This window comes from Belonocnema kinseyi, chromosome 1 (assembly GCF_010883055.1).
Source record: "Belonocnema kinseyi isolate 2016_QV_RU_SX_M_011 chromosome 1, B_treatae_v1, whole genome shotgun sequence".
Lineage (NCBI taxonomy): Eukaryota > Metazoa > Arthropoda > Insecta > Hymenoptera > Cynipidae > Belonocnema > Belonocnema kinseyi.
The window spans coordinates 42,543,370-42,561,956 of NC_046657.1; the positions used below are offsets into that span (position 1 = coordinate 42,543,370).

The window sequence follows — 18,587 nt, forward strand, 5'->3', positions numbered from 1 at the left end:
TTTTTTTATTGAAAGCTTATGTCTTGGGTTGAAAATTTAACTGTTTAGTGAAAAATACTTTTTTTTTGTTTAAAATAAATTTTTTTAACCGAAAATGTAAATTTTCCATTTTTTAAGATTGATATTTTTTATTTGAAAATTTGACTTTTTTTTGGAACAAAATAATTTGTTTAAAATTTCATTTTCCTCGGGTGAAAAATTAATTTTTTACTCAAAACTCATACTTTTTGTTTGGAAATTCAATTTTTGTAAAGAAAATTTGTCTTCTGGTTTGAAGGTTCAATAATTTAGTTAAACTTTTATTTATTTATGAGTGAAAAATCTTTATTTGTTGTAGATTCGTTATTTTGATTTTCAAATTCCTTTTTTTGTGGTATAAATTTCATTTTTTAAAATAAAAATAAAAATTATAACACTTTTTCTCTGCAAATATGTCTTTTTAGGTTGAATATTAAACTCTTATGTTAAAAATTCAATTATTTTTTCGAAAATTCCAGTATTCTGTTAAAAAGTCATCTTTTATAGGAGAAAATAATTTCCTTAAGAAATAAATTAATCAATTTCAAATTTGAAATTTGTAAATACATTACTTTTTTATTCTTTTTTAAAAATATTCTATGTTAAAAGTATCACAAGATTAAAATGCTTGTATTTGAATATTAATGATTTTAAATGAAAAATTAGTCAAAGAAAAGTGAGAGAATTTTGAAAATGTTTTCGGCCAACAACTATCACAACAATGCAACCTAACCTCAATCAGGGCCCATTTTTTGTTTGGATTTTTAAAATCGCACACTTCCCAAATTGCCAACAACAATGAAATAAATGGCTTTTTGATCTGAAAAGCAAAGACATATTATGATTTTTCACTTACTTTCGTCTACAATAATTAATTTTAGTCAAAACTCCTTTATAATCAATGCTTCGCAGTCCAGAAGTCGGACATCATTAGATATTTCGACGTTCACGGCCGAGCGTGACGTAATGTTAGAATACTCATTATTCGGGGAATCCCCTGTAAGTCGGGGAATCCCCCGGTTGGCTGGGGTCCCTCTCCAACGTCCGCGCTCCACCTCGAGTCGAATTTAAATTCCAAAATAGAATTGGTGTGCTCTACCTCATTAAAAGGGTGATAAGTTGATCGTCGGAATTGGCTTGCTCCCTGAAGTAAGTCGAGTCGCGCGGGAAATTACACATTTACTTACGTAGTTCGGAACAATATCAGATCATACCGTGTCTCTATAAATATCATGGGATCGCCTTAATGTTCCAGTCGATATCAGTCTAGCGTCTCCTTTAGGTCGATTTGGCCTAACAGCTTGATAATAGAATTTAGTCCCTAGCCAGCCACTTGATCAACCATCTAAACTCGCCGCCACTGGCGATGATTATTGTCGTTACACTCTGATTTCGCAAGACTTGTTCGGAATGTACAAGCTCGGGAAGCGAGTCGAACCAGTCGATTTAGAAGTGGCTAGCGCAGACCCGACTTCACAAGATTGGTGGCAAAAAAGTGCCGGAGTCGTCCAGATTGGGATCAAGACTGGCGACGATGTCGCCGGTTGAGGCGTGTCTCGAAGTCGCGGGTTGGGCTCCGGCAGCTAAAGCGTGACTGCTGGCACTTCCGTTCAGTTTGCTCTTGACCATCAGCCCCCCAGAGTCGGTATTATCGATAGCTGTGATTTTCGAGACGCATTTTCGACCCCGGTAGAGCCTGTAGAGGGAGTAGAGCTGCTGAGGGTCTTCCATGGTGGTTGCCCGTTGTCGAGGCGCATTTTGGACGCTGACTGTTTGAGTGTGAGTCTGGGAAGATTCCATGACACCCACTCCTGCACTTCCAACTGAAGAGGTCATTGTCGAGGTTGAAGAACTGAGATGGGAAGAGGAGGAGTTCAACCACTCGTGGCGCATCGCTTCATCGGGCGTCATCCGTTTCTTTGCGTCCCATCTGAGAGAGAAAAGGAAAAATTGTGAATTGTGTCAAAAGTGTTGTCTTTAGGAGATTGTCCTCGTTTAGGGTTTCAACTTACTCGAGACATCTGCTGACAAAGTCAACGAAGAGAGTGTCGTGACAACGGAGAGCGATTGCTACACTTTTACTTCCCGGCCTCCTCTTTCTTCCCTTGCTGTTCGTCAAACAACGAGGGTTTCCTTTCGAATCTGTCAAAATTGATCAGTTTAGGGTCATTTTTTTGATCTGACTTAGTTCATGGAGGGATGCTTAAGCATCGTTTTTAAATTACGTTGCCACTTTATAGTCAAAAGTAACGTTACGCGTGTACCTTTTGGAATTTAGAGGAATTTTTTTGTGAAAAATTAGTTTTTTTTTTTATTAAATTAATCTTTTTGTTTAAAAAATATATACTTTTTAGTTGAAACTACAACTTTTTGTTTGGCAATTCTTGATTTTTATTAAAAAATCTTTTTTTTAGTGTCTAAATTAATCATTTTTTTTAAATTCCTTTTTAGTAGAAAATTCAACTTTTTGGTTGAAAAATCTTGAATTTTATCAATCATTCGTTTTTTTCATTAAGAAATTAATCTTGTTGGTGAAAAACTTAGCAACTACGTTTTAAAGTTGAACGATTTTCTTAAAAATTGTTTTAAAATAAGTTTTCTATCTTTCTTTCATAAAAATTCAAATTTTTGGTTGAGAATTCTTGAATTCTATTGAGAGTTTGTCTTTTTAATACATAGTACGTTAACCTTTTTGTTTGAAAATTTATCTTTTTTAATTAAAAATTCTACTTTTTGGTTGAGAATTCTTGATAGGTAGAAAATTAATCTTTTTGCTTAGAAATTCTTTTTTAGTTGAAAATTCAAATTGAATTTTGTTAAAAATTCATCTTTTTACGGAAACAAATGAATTTTTTGTAAATTCATATTTTTGGGCAAAAATTTAACAACTAGGTCTTACAGTTGAACTACTTTTTTAAAAATCAAAAAGAAATTTTTGTAAAAATTCAACCTTTTGGTTCAGAATTCTTAATTTTTCTTAAAAATTCGTTTTGTTTTTATTATAAAATTAACCTTTTTGTTTAAAAATTTGTTTTTTTTTCAGTAGAAAATTAATACTTTGTTTAAAAATTCTTTTTTGGTTGAAAATTCAAATTGAATTTTGTTAATAATTCGTCTTTCTCGGTAGAAAATAAATATTTTTTTTAAATTCTCATTTTTGGTAAAAAATTTAACAACTAGGTTTTAAAGTTTAACTACTTTCTTAAAAATTAAAAATTAAATTTCTTAGAAATTCAACCTTATGTTTGAAAATTATTGATTTTTCTTGAAAATTCGTTTTTTTTTTAATTAATCTTTTTGTTTAAAAATTCTTTTTTTTAATAGAAAATACAAGTTTCTGGTTAAGAATTCTTGAATTTTATTAAAAATTCATGTTTTTTGTAGTAAATTAATTTTTTAGTTAAAAATTTAGCTTAAAGTTTATTAAAAATTTGTCATTTATCAGTAAAAAATTCATCTTTTTTTTTAATTCATCTTTTTGATCAAAAATGTAACAACCAGGTTTAAAAGTTGAACTACTTTTTTGAAAATGAAGTAAACAATTTTTCTTTTTTTTTTTAAACTCAACTTTTTGGTTCAGAATTCGGAATTTTTCGTGAAAATTCATTTTTTTATCTTTCTTATTAAATTAATCTTTTCGTTTAAAAATTCTTTTTTAGTAGAAAATTCAATTTTTTAGTTGAGAATTCTTGAATTTTATTAAAAATTCATTTTTTTTTCTAGTAAATTAATCTGTTTGTTTAAAAATTAATATTTTTAGTTAAAAATTTAAAAACTAGGTTTAAAAGTTGAACTACTTTCTTAAGGATTAAAAAAATTTCTTTGTTTTCTTCTTTTTTTAGTTGAAAATTCAACTTTTTGTTAGAGAAATCTTAAATTTTGTTAAAATATCATTTTTTCTCAGTATAAAATTAATCTTTTATTTTTAAATTCATCTATTTTGGTTGAGAGTTCATGTTTTTTTTTAATTCGTCTTTTTTGGCCGTAAATTAACATTTTTGTTTAAAAATTCTTTTTTAGTAGAAAATTCAACTTTTTGTTTGAGAATTGTTCAATTTTATTAAAAAATCGTTTTTTCGGTTGAACATTTAAAAAAATTGAGTTGAGAATTCTTTCTTTTTCTTGAAAATTTTTCTTTTTGGTATTAACTTAATCTTTTTGTTTAAACATTTTTTTTAGTTGAAAATTAAACTTTTTCGGTGAGAATTTTTTAATTTCGTTTTTTTTTCTGTAGAAAATTACACTTTTTCCGTGAGAATTTTTTAATTTCGTTAAAAATTCGTTTTTTTCGGTAGAAAATTAATCTTTTTCTTTAAAAATTCCTCTTTTAGGTTAAACATTTATCAACTAGGTTTAAAAGTTGAACTACTTCTTTTCTACGTAAAAATTCAACTTTTTGTTAAATTAAAAGAATTTTGGTTAAAAATCGTCTTTTTGGTGCAAACTTAATTATTTTTATCCCAATTTTATACTTTTGATTTGATAATTCAACATTTGTTTTTTATAGAAAAATTCGTCATTTTGTCTTGAAAGCTTAAAACAAAAATCATCTGGTAGAAAATTCGTTTTGTTATTATAAGTTAAAATTATTATTTTTAATCAAAAGTTTAACTGGTCTATTTATCGTGTAAAAATTTACCTTTTTTAGTTAAACAATTCAAGAATTGTCACATAAATTTTTCGTGAGACACATTTCAACACTTGCTCGGAAAGTCACTTTTTTATTTTAATTGTTAATTTATTACTGAAGTTTATAATTCGCCACATGGTCAACTCGACTCGCTATAAAAACAAAAGAAGGGGGGGGGGGGTACAAATTCGTAAAAAATGGTAACGTAATTTATGGACGATTCATTATAAAATATAAAAAAAATGTACCGAAAAAGAGTCTTCGACGAGAAGCGTGACTGATGAGTTGTTCAGTTGGTCTTCCCAAAACTTCCATGATGCAGGCGAGTTGCTCGACTTCATTCTCACCCGGGAACAATGGATATCCAGTGAAAAGTTCGGCCAAAATGCAACCCAAACTCCACATATCTATTGGCGTTCCATAAGGCAAGCCAAGAATTACTTCCGGGCTTCTGTAAAATCTAGACTGAATGTAAGTGTAGACTCGCTGATGACTATAACAGGACGATCCGAAGTCGATAACTTTGATAGAACTGCTTCCACGCTGCTTCAGAAGAACGTTTTCCTGCAAAGATCAAAACATGTTTTTAAAGAAACATGTTTTTCCTGATAAAGTTTGAATTTTACTCCCGCTCGCGCCATTTTTCTTCGAACGCATGGATTGGCTATACCCTTGTGACGTCATTCATCGCGGGAAAATTCAAACTACCCAAATTACGAAAAATTAAAAAAAAAAAGTAAAAATGTTTTCTAAACATGGTTTTCAAAGTATGAATGTCTCTAAATGGCTCTTATGTATTATTATGAACCAATAATTAATAATAATTACGAAGAAATAGCTTAGGATTTAGTTAGTGTACTAGTAGCGCCCATTGCGGAAAAATGCGTAACCGAGAACATTTAAAAATTCCCTGATTTTTCCTTTATAATTTTTTCATTTCAAATAATTAATATTCAAAAGCCAGCATTTTCACCTTGTAATACTTTTAACATTGAATATTTTATGAACAAAAAAGTGTCATAGTTCATATTTCAATTTAAAAAAATGAAATTTATACAACAACAACAAAAGAATTTTAAAACCGAAAAGACGAATTTACCAACAAATATTTTTCACGCAAGAAATAAATAAAAGTTTATCTAAATTATTGAACCTTCAAGCCAGAAGACAAATTTCCACTGTAAAAATTGAATTTTCAAACCAAAAATATGACTTCAGCAAAAAAATTTCAATTTCTTTCGAAGAAACTTATTTCTGTTCTAAAAATTCCTATTTTGATGGTGAAAAATCAACTGAAATGTTTTTAAATAAAAAACTCAACTATTTTTTTTCTCAAAATTTATCCTTTTGATTTCAAAAAGCATCTGTTTTTGTGGAAAAGTAATTTTTTAAATGAAAGTTTCACTTTTTGGTTAACAATTATTCTCTTTTTCTTGAGTGTTCAATTATTTTGTTTGATAAATTTGGTTGAATCAGTTTGTTAAGAAATCTTTTTTTTTAATTATTCATATTTTTTGGTGAAAATTCATCTCTTTAATTGAAATTTTAACTGTTTAGTGGAATAGTCTATTTTAAGAATGATCTTTTTCAGTTGAAGATTCTCTTTTTTTGGGTGAAAAAATAATTTTCCGGGTTTGAATTTTCATTTTTGTTGTGTTTAAAACTGCATCAGTTTCTTGGAAAATTAATTTTTTTGCTAAAAAGTCATATTTTTTGTTTGAAAATTCAATTTTGGTTTCAACTTTGGGTTTAAAATTATTATTTTTTGCTTGTAAAGAAATTTAATTTATCTTCAGTAAAATTTGAGTGAATTTAGACGGAATCAAGGGAAACGAGAAGTAATCGATGAAATTCATGAAAAGCATAATGCATTCAAAAAACAGTCAAATGAATTGAAAACAATTTAAAAAATATGAAAAAATGTATTGAACTGAGTATGTTTGAATGTATGTTTGCCTTGAAATCTGTTTAAATTCCCTAAACATTTTAAATCTTTTGAAATCCTACAAAATACCTCACAATTCTCGTGAATAAATCCTTTAAAATATACTAATTATTATAAAATCTAATGAAATTCTATGATATTTCCTGAAATCCTAAAAAATGTATTAAAATATCTTGAAACCTTTAAAATCCCTTAAAATCATTGAAATCCTGGGAAATCTTATAAAAATTTTACGTAGAAAACAAATCTTTTTGTGAACAATTTAACTAGGAACTTAATTTGAACTAAATTCTTAAAAATTAAAAAAAAAATTCTTTCTTTCTTTAAATTCAACTTTTTGGTTGAGAATTTTTTATTTTTCTTGAAAATTCATCTTTTTTAGTAGTAAATTAATCTTTTTGATTAAAAATTCTAATTTAGTACAAAATTCAAGTTTTTGGTTAAAAATTCGTTTTTTTCGGTAGAACATTAAAAAAACAATTTTGAGTTAATAATTATTGATTTTTCTTGAAAATTTGTCTTCTTTGGTAATAAATTAATCTTTTTCTTTTAAAATTCATCTTTTTTAGAAGGAAGTTCAACTTTTTGTTTGAGAATTCTTGAATTTGGTAAAAAAATCGTTTTTCTCGGTAGAAAACTAATCTTTTCGTTTAAAAATGCATATTTTTGTTAAAAATTTAACTCGGCTTTAAATTTGAGTTATATTCTTAAAAATTCAAAAAAAAAATCTTTCGTTATTAAAATGTCAACTGTTTGGTTGAGAATTTCTTATTTATCTTCAAATTTCATCTTTTTTGGTAACAAATTATTCTTTTTGTTTGGAAATTCTAATTTAGGAAAAAAATTAAACTTTTTAAATAAAAATTCCTTTTTTTCAGTAGAAAATTAAACAAAAAATTTGAGTTGAGAATTTTTCTTGAAAATTCGTATTTTTTGGTAGTAAATTAATCTTATCGTTTAAAAATTCTTTTTTTTTAGTAGAAAATAAATATTTTTGTTTAAAAATTCATCTTTTCAGTTAAAAATTTAACAATAAGGTTTAAAAGTTAAGCTTTCTTCAAAATTAAAAAAATTCTTTCTCAAACATTCAACTTTTTGGTCGAGACTTCTTGTTTTTTTTTTAATAATTCGACTTTTTGCAACATTTTTCCAATCCCGTAAAATTATGAAAACCCCTGAAATTGTTTAAATCTTTTGAAAATATCTTGGAATTTTTTTTAATTTCCTAAAATATTTTTAATCCCCTTCACGATAAATCAAATAAAAACTTTTTAGACAATCCATCGATTTAAGTTAATTTCGAAGAATTAAATTGAATTAAAAGATACAAAATAATTCTGAAGAATTAAAATAATTCAGTATGAATTCCTAAAAATAATTTGTAAATCCCTTCAAATCTTCGAAACCTTAAAAAATATTTTTAAAAAAGAATTCTTAAAAAACCACTAAATTATTATTAAATTTCATGAAATTCTATGGAATGTGGTGATATTTCTTGAAATCCTGGAAAATTTAATAAAATACCTTGAGAGCTTTTTAAAAAAACCCTATATTTATTAAACTCCTCGGAAGCCTTATAAAATTTCGTGACATCTTTCAAAATATCATAAAACCTTAAAGGTCCTGTAAAATCGTTCCATATCATCAAAAATTCCAGAACATTTTTTACTCGATAATATTTCAAAAGCTTTCAAAAATCATTTCAAATAAATGAAATAAATGAAAAAAAATCCTTGGAATCTTTTAAAATTCCCTAAAATAGTTCAAATTAAAAGCTGCTGAAAATGCCTAAGAAGTTTTAAAAATACAGTAAAATATTAAAAATTCTTTGGAATTTTGTAAGTCATCGGTAAATCGGAATCCACTTACTGGTTTCAAATCGCAGTGAATGATATTTTCTCTGTGCAGCAACCTCAGACAATTTATAAGAGAATTAGCGAATCTCCGGATCAGACTTAGGCTAAATCCTTGGTAATTATTCTTCTTAATTAGCTCGTATAAGTTTAAACTGTAAAGAAAGAATGGACCGTGAGATTCGAAGTTTTATTTAAGTTTTTTCAGCTAAATTTTTAAGTTTATGTTTTATTCACCTCATTAATTCAAAACTAATGCAAAGATGATTTCTAAAGTAAAAATACTCTAGCATGTGAATCACGTTGTGTTGCGAATTAGACTCCATGTCCTTTTTCCTAAGGTGGTCCAAGATTCTCACTTCGATCAGAGCCTGATGGTGGAACCTTTTTTTGTTTCTGATTATTTTGATAGCGATATGCTGCCCCGTCTTGTGATCCAATGCCCGGATGACTTGACCGAAACTACCCTTTCCAATCACTTCAAGAATCTCGTACCTGATAAAAGGAATAGAATATGAATGATGATTTTGGGAGGGTTTCCAATAACAGGTTATGGGCCCAGGTTTTACCTGTACGAGATGTGATCGTGAAGGACTTTGTTGTAGCTTCCGTTGTCGTCATCGTATCCTCCATTTTGCGAGGCACCTTCCTCGCCATGGATCTTGCAAGCCGATAGGCCCAAGTACCAAATTTCAGAATATTTTTCGATCTCCGCCCGCTCGAATTCCGTGATCTTCGAGCCATAGAATTTGGTGGCTTCCTGAGGCGTCATTGGCAATCTTCCACCTGAGAGTTTGAAAATCTTTTTATTTTTTTTATTGCGAAACCGATAACGTGACGCTACTGAAGAATGGTAGCGACAAAAGAGATTAAATAAAATAATGGCGAACATCGTAAGCAATAATAACTAAACATCTTCTTGAATAAACTGTACAAATTTGGAAATCACAATTTTCGAATTTCAAATTTTTGGCGCGCTTTTTGTTTCTTTTCAAATACTTGTGAACCTGCCTTTGTGAACTTTAAGCGATTCATAAAAGCTAGAGAATAGTTGAGACCCAAATTCACGCAGGCTCACACAGACTTGTGACTGCGCATCGCGATTAGTCCGGAATCAGAAGTCCTCAAAAAGGGCGCGAAAGTTTGATACGCATTCACGTTCAATGCGTCCAATGAAAGATATACGACTGATATGTGACTGTAGAGGGGATGAGAAAGTTAACTCGGTTTTAAAACAAAAGTTTTCTTTACCAAAAAAGTCGGCATTTTCAACAAAATGTCTGAATTGTCAATTAAAAGAGGTAACTTTCAAACAAAAAATCGAATAGTTAAATCTTCAGTTAAATGAATTAATATTTTTAACCGATCAAATTTTTTCAAACAAACCAGATACATCTTTAAGCTGAATACTGAACTTTTAAGTAAAATTCTGAATTTTCAATAAAACAATTTCTTTTAACCAATAAGTGAGTTTTTAAATAAGAACATTAATTTTTTTACAAAAAAAAAAACGATTTTTCAACAAAATACATGAATTCTGTTATCTCCAAAAAAATGAATTTTGTAACAAATTGGTTGAATTTTTAAACAAGAAGATCAAATTTTTACCAAAATAAAAATATAAAAAAAACTCCAACAAAATGTATGAATTTTCAACCAGAAAGATAAATTTTCTACAAAAAAAAAAACACATTTTCAATGAGAATTATAAATTCTAAATTTAATTACAAATAAATTGTTAACGAAAGTTAACTTCTTTCACCGAAAAAAATTAATTTTCAACCGAAATTTTGAATTTTCAACTGAAACTTAGAATTTCTAACCAAAAAGATGAATTTTTAGCCAAGAAGATTAATTTTGTACTAAAAAAATATTAATTTTCAACTGAAAAGATGAATTTTCAAAAACGAACATTAATTTTCTAGGAAAGTATTAACTTATCAGAAAGTACATTAATTTTCAATCAGATGGTTAACTTTTTATCTAAAAAAGATCACTTTTAAACCAAAAACTGAATAGACAACGAAGATGAGTTTTTTACAAAAAAAGACGAATTTTCAAACAAAACGATTAGGTTTCAACCATACACATAAATTTTCTACAAGATAAATGAATTTTTAACCAAACAGTTGAATTTTCAACTAAAAAGGGATTAGTTTTCAACCAAAAATGGAACATGTTAATTTTTAGTTATGGAAATTATTGTCAACCACCAAAAAAAGAGTTTTCAAAAAAATATTTGAATTTTCAACCAAAGAAAGAAATGTTTAATTAAGAATGTTAATTTTTCACAAAAAAGAAAGCAATTTCGACTAAATATTTATATCAATTTTCAACAATGAATGAATTTGCAACTAGAAAGATCAATTTTCTCAGTTCAAATTCTAACAAAAAAAGGTGTAATTACAGTCAAAGATATTGATTTTCTAGAAAAGAGTTATATCTGCAACAAAATATATAAATTATCAACCAAAAATATTAATTTTCAAAGAAAATTATGAATTTTTTCCCCCGAAAAATGATTTTTTTCAACCACGTGGATTGATTTTCTAGAAATAATTAACTTTTGACAAAATTCATTAATTTTCAATCCAATAGTTTTTTTCGATTACATTTTGAACTAAAGCAGATAATTTTTAAACCAAAAAGCGAATAGACTAAGGATATTAATTTTATACCAAAAAAATACGAATTTTCAACCAAAAGGATGAATTTCAACTACAAAGATTAATTTTCAACCAAAAAATTAACTTTTGTCAAAATACATTAATTTCTAATTCAATAGTTTAAATTTTCAACTGAAAAATATAGTTTTTAAACCAAAAATCGAATAGAATAAAAACATTAAATTATTACCAAAAAAGACGCACTTTCGATCAAAAAGATTAATTTTCATAAGTTAAAATAGTTGACAAATTGTTGAATTTTCAAAAATATTGCTTTTCAACCAAAAAGTTAATATGTTAATTTTTAGTTATCGCAATTATTTTCAACCAACAAAAGAAGAATTTTTAACAAAATGGTTCAATTTTTAACAAAACAAAAAAATAATTTTTATCCAAAAAATGAATTTAGAAATGGAGTAGTTGAATTTTCAACCAAAGAAATACGTATTTAAACAAAAATATTAATGGTTCACCAAAAAAAGACGCATTTTCAACTAAATATATAATTGAATTTTCAAACAAATAGTTGCATTTTTTAAATGTATGTATTAAATGAAACATAGAATAGTTAAAAACACATTTTAAAATGTTTTAAAACAAATAAGAAAAATTTTTAACAAAATAAATTCATTTTTAACCAAAAAGATTAATTTTTAATAAAAATGATGAATATTTCACTCAAGAAAAATAATTTTCAAGTACGAACATTAATCTTTTACCCGAAAAATTAACCTTGGAAAAAACACATCAATTTTTAACCAAACAATATAATTTTCAACTACAAAAGATCACTTTTCAAGCAAATGTCGAAATTTGCATTTAAAAAATGTTTAATCAAACAAAGAACGAGTTTTGAACAAAATATTGTAACCAAGAAGATTTATTTTCTACCAGAAACACTAATTTTAACAAAACACAAGAATTTTCAGCTAAAAAAGATCAATTTTAAACTAAAAATGGAACAGTTAAATTGAACTAGTAAATCTAACTTTTAAACAAACAATAGAATAGTTTTTTTTATGTTATCTTCTCCCTCATTTTATTCTTAAAAATTGTAAATTTATTGTAAAATTTGGTTTGAAATTCGCGCGCTTTTCATCACTTCTGGTTCCGCTTTAATCGTGGCCAATCAAAACAGTGGAACGTAGTGACAGAACTCTACCTAAAGGATCTCTTAAGGCATGTGATGAGTGGGTCACGTGACCAGATTCCCACCTTACCGCCACTTTTTTTATTTTCCAACTTATATTCACATGAAACGTCACAAGAAGCAGTAAATTTGGGATACCAAACAAAATTCAGTAAGAATGGTGGGTCTGGTCTTAAACTTTAATAATTATAAAAAAAGTTTTTTGTTGTAAATAATTTTTTTTTTGCTTTTTTTATAATTATTAAAGTTTAAGACCAAACCCACCTTTCTTATTGCTTCTTATTTATTACTCCAAATTTTCAACTCGATGCACCGCTTCGTGTGAAAATAAGTTGAGAAATAAGAAAGGTGGCGGTAAGGTAGGAATCTGGTCACGTGATCCACTCGTCACATGGCCTTAAGATAATGTAGTGCCTAAAATTGGTAGGAAGTGGTAAATTTTGCTTACAATATCCGTCGACGTTGGAAGTAGAATGGAGAGGATCGTGAAGTGGCAAATTGTGAATGGTATTGGCGTTAGAGTTGTTCGCATTATTGTTGTCCGATCTATCCAACCTTGTCGTTTTGGTGCTCCCAAGAGATGGTAACTTCTGAAACAAAAACAGAAACCATCTATTACTTGACTGATAAAAAATATTTTCAGCTCAAAAAATTGATTGCTGTCATGAGAAAAACGATTTTTTGGTTCTCCAAATGGAATAGTTTTACAATGTCACGTGACCAGTTTCCTACCTTACCGACACTTTTTATTTCTCTACTTATTTTAACACGAAGTGCCACATCGAGTTGAAAATTCGGGATACTAAATCAGAAGCACTAACTAGTTCTTAAGATTTATGGGAAATTTTTAAATGATTGTTTTTTAAGGAGTTTCAAGAGAAAATTGAAAAAAGATCACAAAACATTTTTAATTACTTTCGCAGATTTTTGAAAAGTCTGTAAACGATTTTAAAGCTAACTTTGCAATTTTGCCATATTACATAATTTCGGAAAAAAATTTTTTAAAGAGAGATACAGAAGTTTTGAAACGATTCAAAAATAATTTAAACTTGTAAAAATTTTTTTAAAGTCTTAAAATTTAGGTGAAAATTTAGAAGATTTTAGGGTAATTTTTAAAAAATTTGAATAATATTGATTAATTCAGAGAAAAATTCAAATTAGTTCAAAATATTTTTAGGAAGTTAAGTCATTTTAAATAGATTCGAAATATTTGAAAAGTGGGAAAAAGTTTTTAGAAATGTATCGAATATTCCTTTACTCCAACTTTTAAAAGTTCTAAACATATTTTAAAAAGACTCGAATTTTTCATAATATTTTTAAATTTAATTTCAACATCAATTTATTATAATTCTTTGAAAAATAACACTGTGAAGCAGCTCTGGACATGCTTTTCCGTTAAAATCCCACAAGGTGAGGATTCAGAAGTTTGAACTTTTATCCCCAGAAAGGAGTTTCTCCTTTGGGTTTCCTTGAAGGTGATATTTTACCATTTACGATTTTTCCGACCCTTGTTAGTGTCAACGACCGGGATGAATAATTGGCAACGCGTGTTGAACCGGGTGAACAAAAAAACGGGGAAAAGACATAAAAAGTGGTTATAGTCACCATTTTACCGGGAACCCGTGGCTCGCATAATAGAGGTCTTTCGCGAGTTTCACATGCCGATAAAAGAAGGATAGAGAACACGCGATTTGCTGAACTCGACAATGAACTCGTTCAAATAGCTCAGCCATTGACCGCGACATTATACTCCACAGGCTGACCGGAAAATTTCAATTTGCAAATTTTAAATTGCAATTTTGTGGGAAACATTATTCAGTCATATTCAAAGATTACAGTACCGTCCAGGAGTATGAGGACATCTAAAAAACTAACGATTAAGACAATGCGTCAAATGACTCCTATTTTAGAAAGACCGGTCCAATTTCTGATATTTGGCTATTTTCTTGATTCAACTTCAACCTCAGGAAAAAAAATCGCTGCCGTGCTTGCCCAAATTAGACCGGTCCAATTTCTGATATTTCGCAACTTTCTTGATTCAACTTCAACCTCAGGAAAAAATTGCTGCCGTGCTTGCCTAAACTAGACCGGTCCAATTTCTTATATTTGGCAATTTTCTTGATTCAACTTCAACCTCAGGAAAAAATAGCTGCCGTGCTTTCCTGAACTAGACCGGTCCAATTTCTAATATTTGGCAATTTTCTTGATTCAACTTCAACCTCAGGAAAAAAATCGCTGCCGTGCTTGCCCATATTAGACCGGTCCAATTTCTGATATTTCGCAACTTTCTTGATTCAACTTCAACCTCAGGAAAAAATTGCTGCCGTGCTTCTAGACCGGTCCAATTTCTTATATTTGGCAATTTTCTTGATTCAACTTCAACCTCAGGAAAAAATAGCTGCCGTGCTTTCCTAAACTAGACCGGTCCAATTTCTAATATTTGGCAATTTTCTTGATTCAACTTCAACCTCAGGAAAAAATCGCTGCCGTGCTTGCCCATATTAGACCGGTCCAATTTCTGATATTTCGCAACTTTCTTGATTCAACTTCAACCTCAGGAAAAAATTGCTGCCGTGCTTGCCTAAACTAGACCGGTCCAATTTCTTATATTTGGCAATTTTCTTTATTCAACTTCAACCTCAGGAAAAAAAATCGCTGCCGCGCTTGCCCAAATTAGACCGGTCCAATTTCTGATATTTCGCAACTTTCTTGATTCAACTTCAACCTCAGGAAGAAATTGCTGCCGTGCTTGCCTAAACTAGACCGGTCCAATTTCTTATATTTGACAATTTTCTTGATTCAACTTTAACCTCAGGAAAAAATCGCTACCGCGCTTGTTTAAACTAGACCGATCCAATTACTGATATTTTGCAATTTTCTTGATTCAACTTCAACCTCAGGAAAAAATAGCTGCCGTGCTTGCCCAAATGAGACCGCTACAATTTCTGATATTTGGCAATTTTCTTGATTCAACTTCAACCTCAGAAAAAAATTGCTGCCGTGCTTGCCTAAACTAGACCGGTCTTTCTAACTCATTCTCTATTTGTAAAAAAAAAATACTTTTAATACGGCGCATTTGGGGCGGAATTAATAATCCTTTCTATAAATTTCTTATAGATTACTCTATCGTATTGTTCGCTAGTTTTTTTGGGTATCCTCATCCTCCTGGACGGAATATTTCATAATTGAATCTCTTCATACTGTTAGTTAGAGGATTAGAAAGGGTCTTCGATTACGTTAGCGTCATTCGTCACACCTGGGAATGGCAACCCATGTAAGGATTCAGAAAGCGGCCACGTAATGCAATTTACTTCACTCTTAGAAGAATTTGCCTTTGTCCCTACGGAGGACGTAATTTTTTCCGTAGGTGTTCAAAGATAAATCTTGCATCATAAACTGCAGATTGCTCCAGCGATTCCCAATCATTAATCCCACGTTCTTTTTCCACTCTTAAAGTTCTAAAAGACTAATTAACAAAATTACAAATTGGAAATGAAACTGATGTTGTTCTCATTGCCGATGTTAAGTGGCAGAAAAGACGCTTTTAGCGGAAAGGTATACTTTAAGTGGCAGGTGTGAAATTTGATACTGGAGTTCAGTTGTAAGCGAAATGAAACACTTCTACCAAAGGCTTTTCAAATTATTCTTCCATTAAATTTCTTCTCAGTCTAGTAGCCAAAGACATTAATATTCGAGCGAATAATCGAGCATGGGAGGGCAGGAGATATAAATTGCAATTGTGCGATTGGACCCTACGATTCGTGGGTCATGCTCTTTCAAGTGGTAAGAAATATAGCACGTAATTCCAGCACATTGCTGGCTAATCTCAAGCACATGGACGTAAATTATAAAAGTTTTCGTGGTTCATGACCCCTTAATGAGGTCCCCTTCAGTCCAGACAAAATCGACTCGCCAAGTGAAAACTTGGGCTACAAATCAATTCCTTAAATGAGATTTTTTTCCATTATTGCTGAGTTAGTCCCTAATCAGTTTTTGAAGTCATCGCACGATAAATTAATCTTGAGCCGCATAAATTTTCCAACTCTGCAAATACTTGTGTCCATACGTTCTCCTGCGTCCTTGCATATATTCTAACCTAATAAGTACCATTGCGCACGTAATCACTGCTGTAATAAGAAAGGATCGTCGAACAACGTCACGAGCCATTGTTTGCGAAACTAAGAGCTAAGAAGAGTTTACTCTCAATTATTAAAGAATTATTCAAGTGAGCTTGGATTTTTACATATTTAAGGTCCTTGAAAATCATCAGCAAATTGGACTTTATAAACTGAGGCATAATCTAAAGAGCAAAAACACTCCCGGTAAAGGCCGCTTGTTTTCTGAGGAGGAGCATCTGCTTAGTTCTGCTTTTGGGCGTACCTAACGATAAAATAAAAAACGGCCCTTAATTTAGGTCCTGAAGGACCGTAATTTTTCGTTTCGTTGTTAGGTCCGCCCAAAAATAGAACCTAACAGATGCTCTTCATCCGGCATGACCGCTGATAAGCATGCAAATAGTAGAATATGGTGTTATCGTAATGCCAGAATTTTCTAAGACACTGCTTATTTTATAAATGTTATATAAAAAAGATAATAATTCCAGGTGCAGTTATGTCGTTTGCCTTCTCACAGCCTTTCTAAAATCCCGTCTTATCATCTTTAGCACATGCCAAGCATAAGTTCTTGCATTTATTAAAAAATGTGGGCGTTGGCTTCTCGAAAACGCTTCATAGAAAGTTTATAATACGATCTTTGAAAATGTAATTTCTTTTCAAAAATATATGTAATGGATTCTTTAAACTTTAAAGGGTCTTTTATCCAATGCGGGTAAATTTACGAGAGAAAGTTCCTAAAAGAACGACTATGTCTCACATGAGTGCACACTTTGTTTCGACGTCAAGGCAAGAAACGATATCGAGTTTAAGGTGTCCTTATGGCCTCGCCTTATGGTATTATCATACAAATTCAAGCGCAGCATGCATCACGCTTTTGCAGTTAATATTTTAATAGGCAAAAACATCAAATTCCCAAAAGACCTTTTCATGCTGTTCTTGCTAAGGAGACCTAAAGCGTTGACCTTATTCCTTATTGAGTAATGTCTGATAAGAGTTTAGTTTATTTTCTTGTTGGGTCTATTTTTTTGCCTAGTTGAGATTAGATTAGATAGGGTTTGTTGTTAAAGATAGGATAGTGAACCCTATAGATTTGATTATCATATTTTTAGTTTAGTTCTTGGTTTGTGATTTCCGGTAGTGTTTAGAAAATAATGTTCAGCAATATCCTTTCCAAGAAGAATTGATCTTGGATCATGCGTAGTGTGCACGTGATTTTTTCCTAATTAATTTTTTATCTAATTAAGATTAGATTAGTTATTTTTAAGTTTCTCTTTGCTGGAATTGGCCTGCTCTAAACTTAATAACAGCTAAAGATCTGATCCTTTTTAAAAAATTAGATGTTTTCCTATATTCTTCGGGAATAAAGGCATTTGTCACCGTTAGTAATTCTTTGTAGAAACACTGTTATTAATCCACAGCCTACAATCCTTTTGTGTCCCCGCAGGTATAATACAACACCTTTAACGACCCTTTTCAACAATAATATTTTCAGAATTGACTTAGTTAATTAATTCGAAATCTTCGGTTGCTAACTAACGTATTATATAGTTGGAATTAGATTAGGTAGGATTTGTTGGTAAGGATCGAATATTGATCCTTACAGATCTGATTAGCATATTATTACTTTAGTTTAATTTCTATTAAGTCTTTTCTGGAAATGAAATGACCATTAACTTAAAATCCCGAAAGATCTTTTAATTTAGTTTTGCCAGAGAGCATAGAGCATTGACCTGTTATTCAATGAGTATACAAACAAGTGATAAAATTTACACCAGTTTCTGGGGCGTTCACACGAGAGTTCTAATCTTAATTGTTCAGACGCAACCGGAACACCTGAGGGCTCTAGGTCGAGAGGTGTTATACATTTTCCTTTTGTAGGAATTTTAACAATAAGCTTTAGTTTTCCGAGTTCCTACAAAATCACAATTTTAAAATTCCCTGAATTTTTCTGGCCAAATTTTCATTTTCCCAGACAGTTATGTATTTTTCTATCAGGTGTAAAAGCAAACTTTCACTTAGGAGGTAAACGATGCGAATGCAAAATGCAATGATTCCTTCTAAATTTATTTGAACCAAGACTGGTTTTCTGCCCAAAAGACGAGTTTTTAACAAAAACACATGATATTTCAACCAAATAGTAGACTTTTCAATTCAGAAAAATCAATTTTGAAGACCAATGGACAATATTCAGTTGCAAAAATTATTTTTTA

The 18,587-nt window shown here is 29.9% G+C and overlaps 1 protein-coding gene across 3 annotated transcripts in view; it reads right to left on the reverse strand.

The window, feature by feature from the left end:
• Positions 1-686: 686 nt before the first annotated feature.
• LOC117168568 (DYRK-family kinase pom1-like) overlaps positions 687-18,587 on the reverse strand; it is a 282,401-nt gene continuing 264,500 nt past the window's right edge. For 2 of the 3 annotated variants that reach the window (XM_033354318.1, XM_033354319.1), the window contains 7 exons: positions 12,711-12,852; positions 9,016-9,232; positions 8,684-8,941; positions 8,463-8,601; positions 4,897-5,212; positions 2,031-2,160; positions 687-1,948 (listed from right to left, as the gene is read on the reverse strand). In XM_033354318.1, the coding sequence (XP_033210209.1) occupies positions 1,492-1,948; positions 2,031-2,160; positions 4,897-5,212; positions 8,463-8,601; positions 8,684-8,941; positions 9,016-9,232; positions 12,711-12,852 (1,659 nt within the window). In that variant the 3' untranslated portion in view covers positions 687-1,491. The remainder of the gene's footprint in view (positions 1,949-2,030; positions 2,161-4,896; positions 5,213-8,462; positions 8,602-8,683; positions 8,942-9,015; positions 9,233-12,710; positions 12,853-18,587) is intronic. The other variant, XM_033354320.1, reaches the window with a different exon arrangement.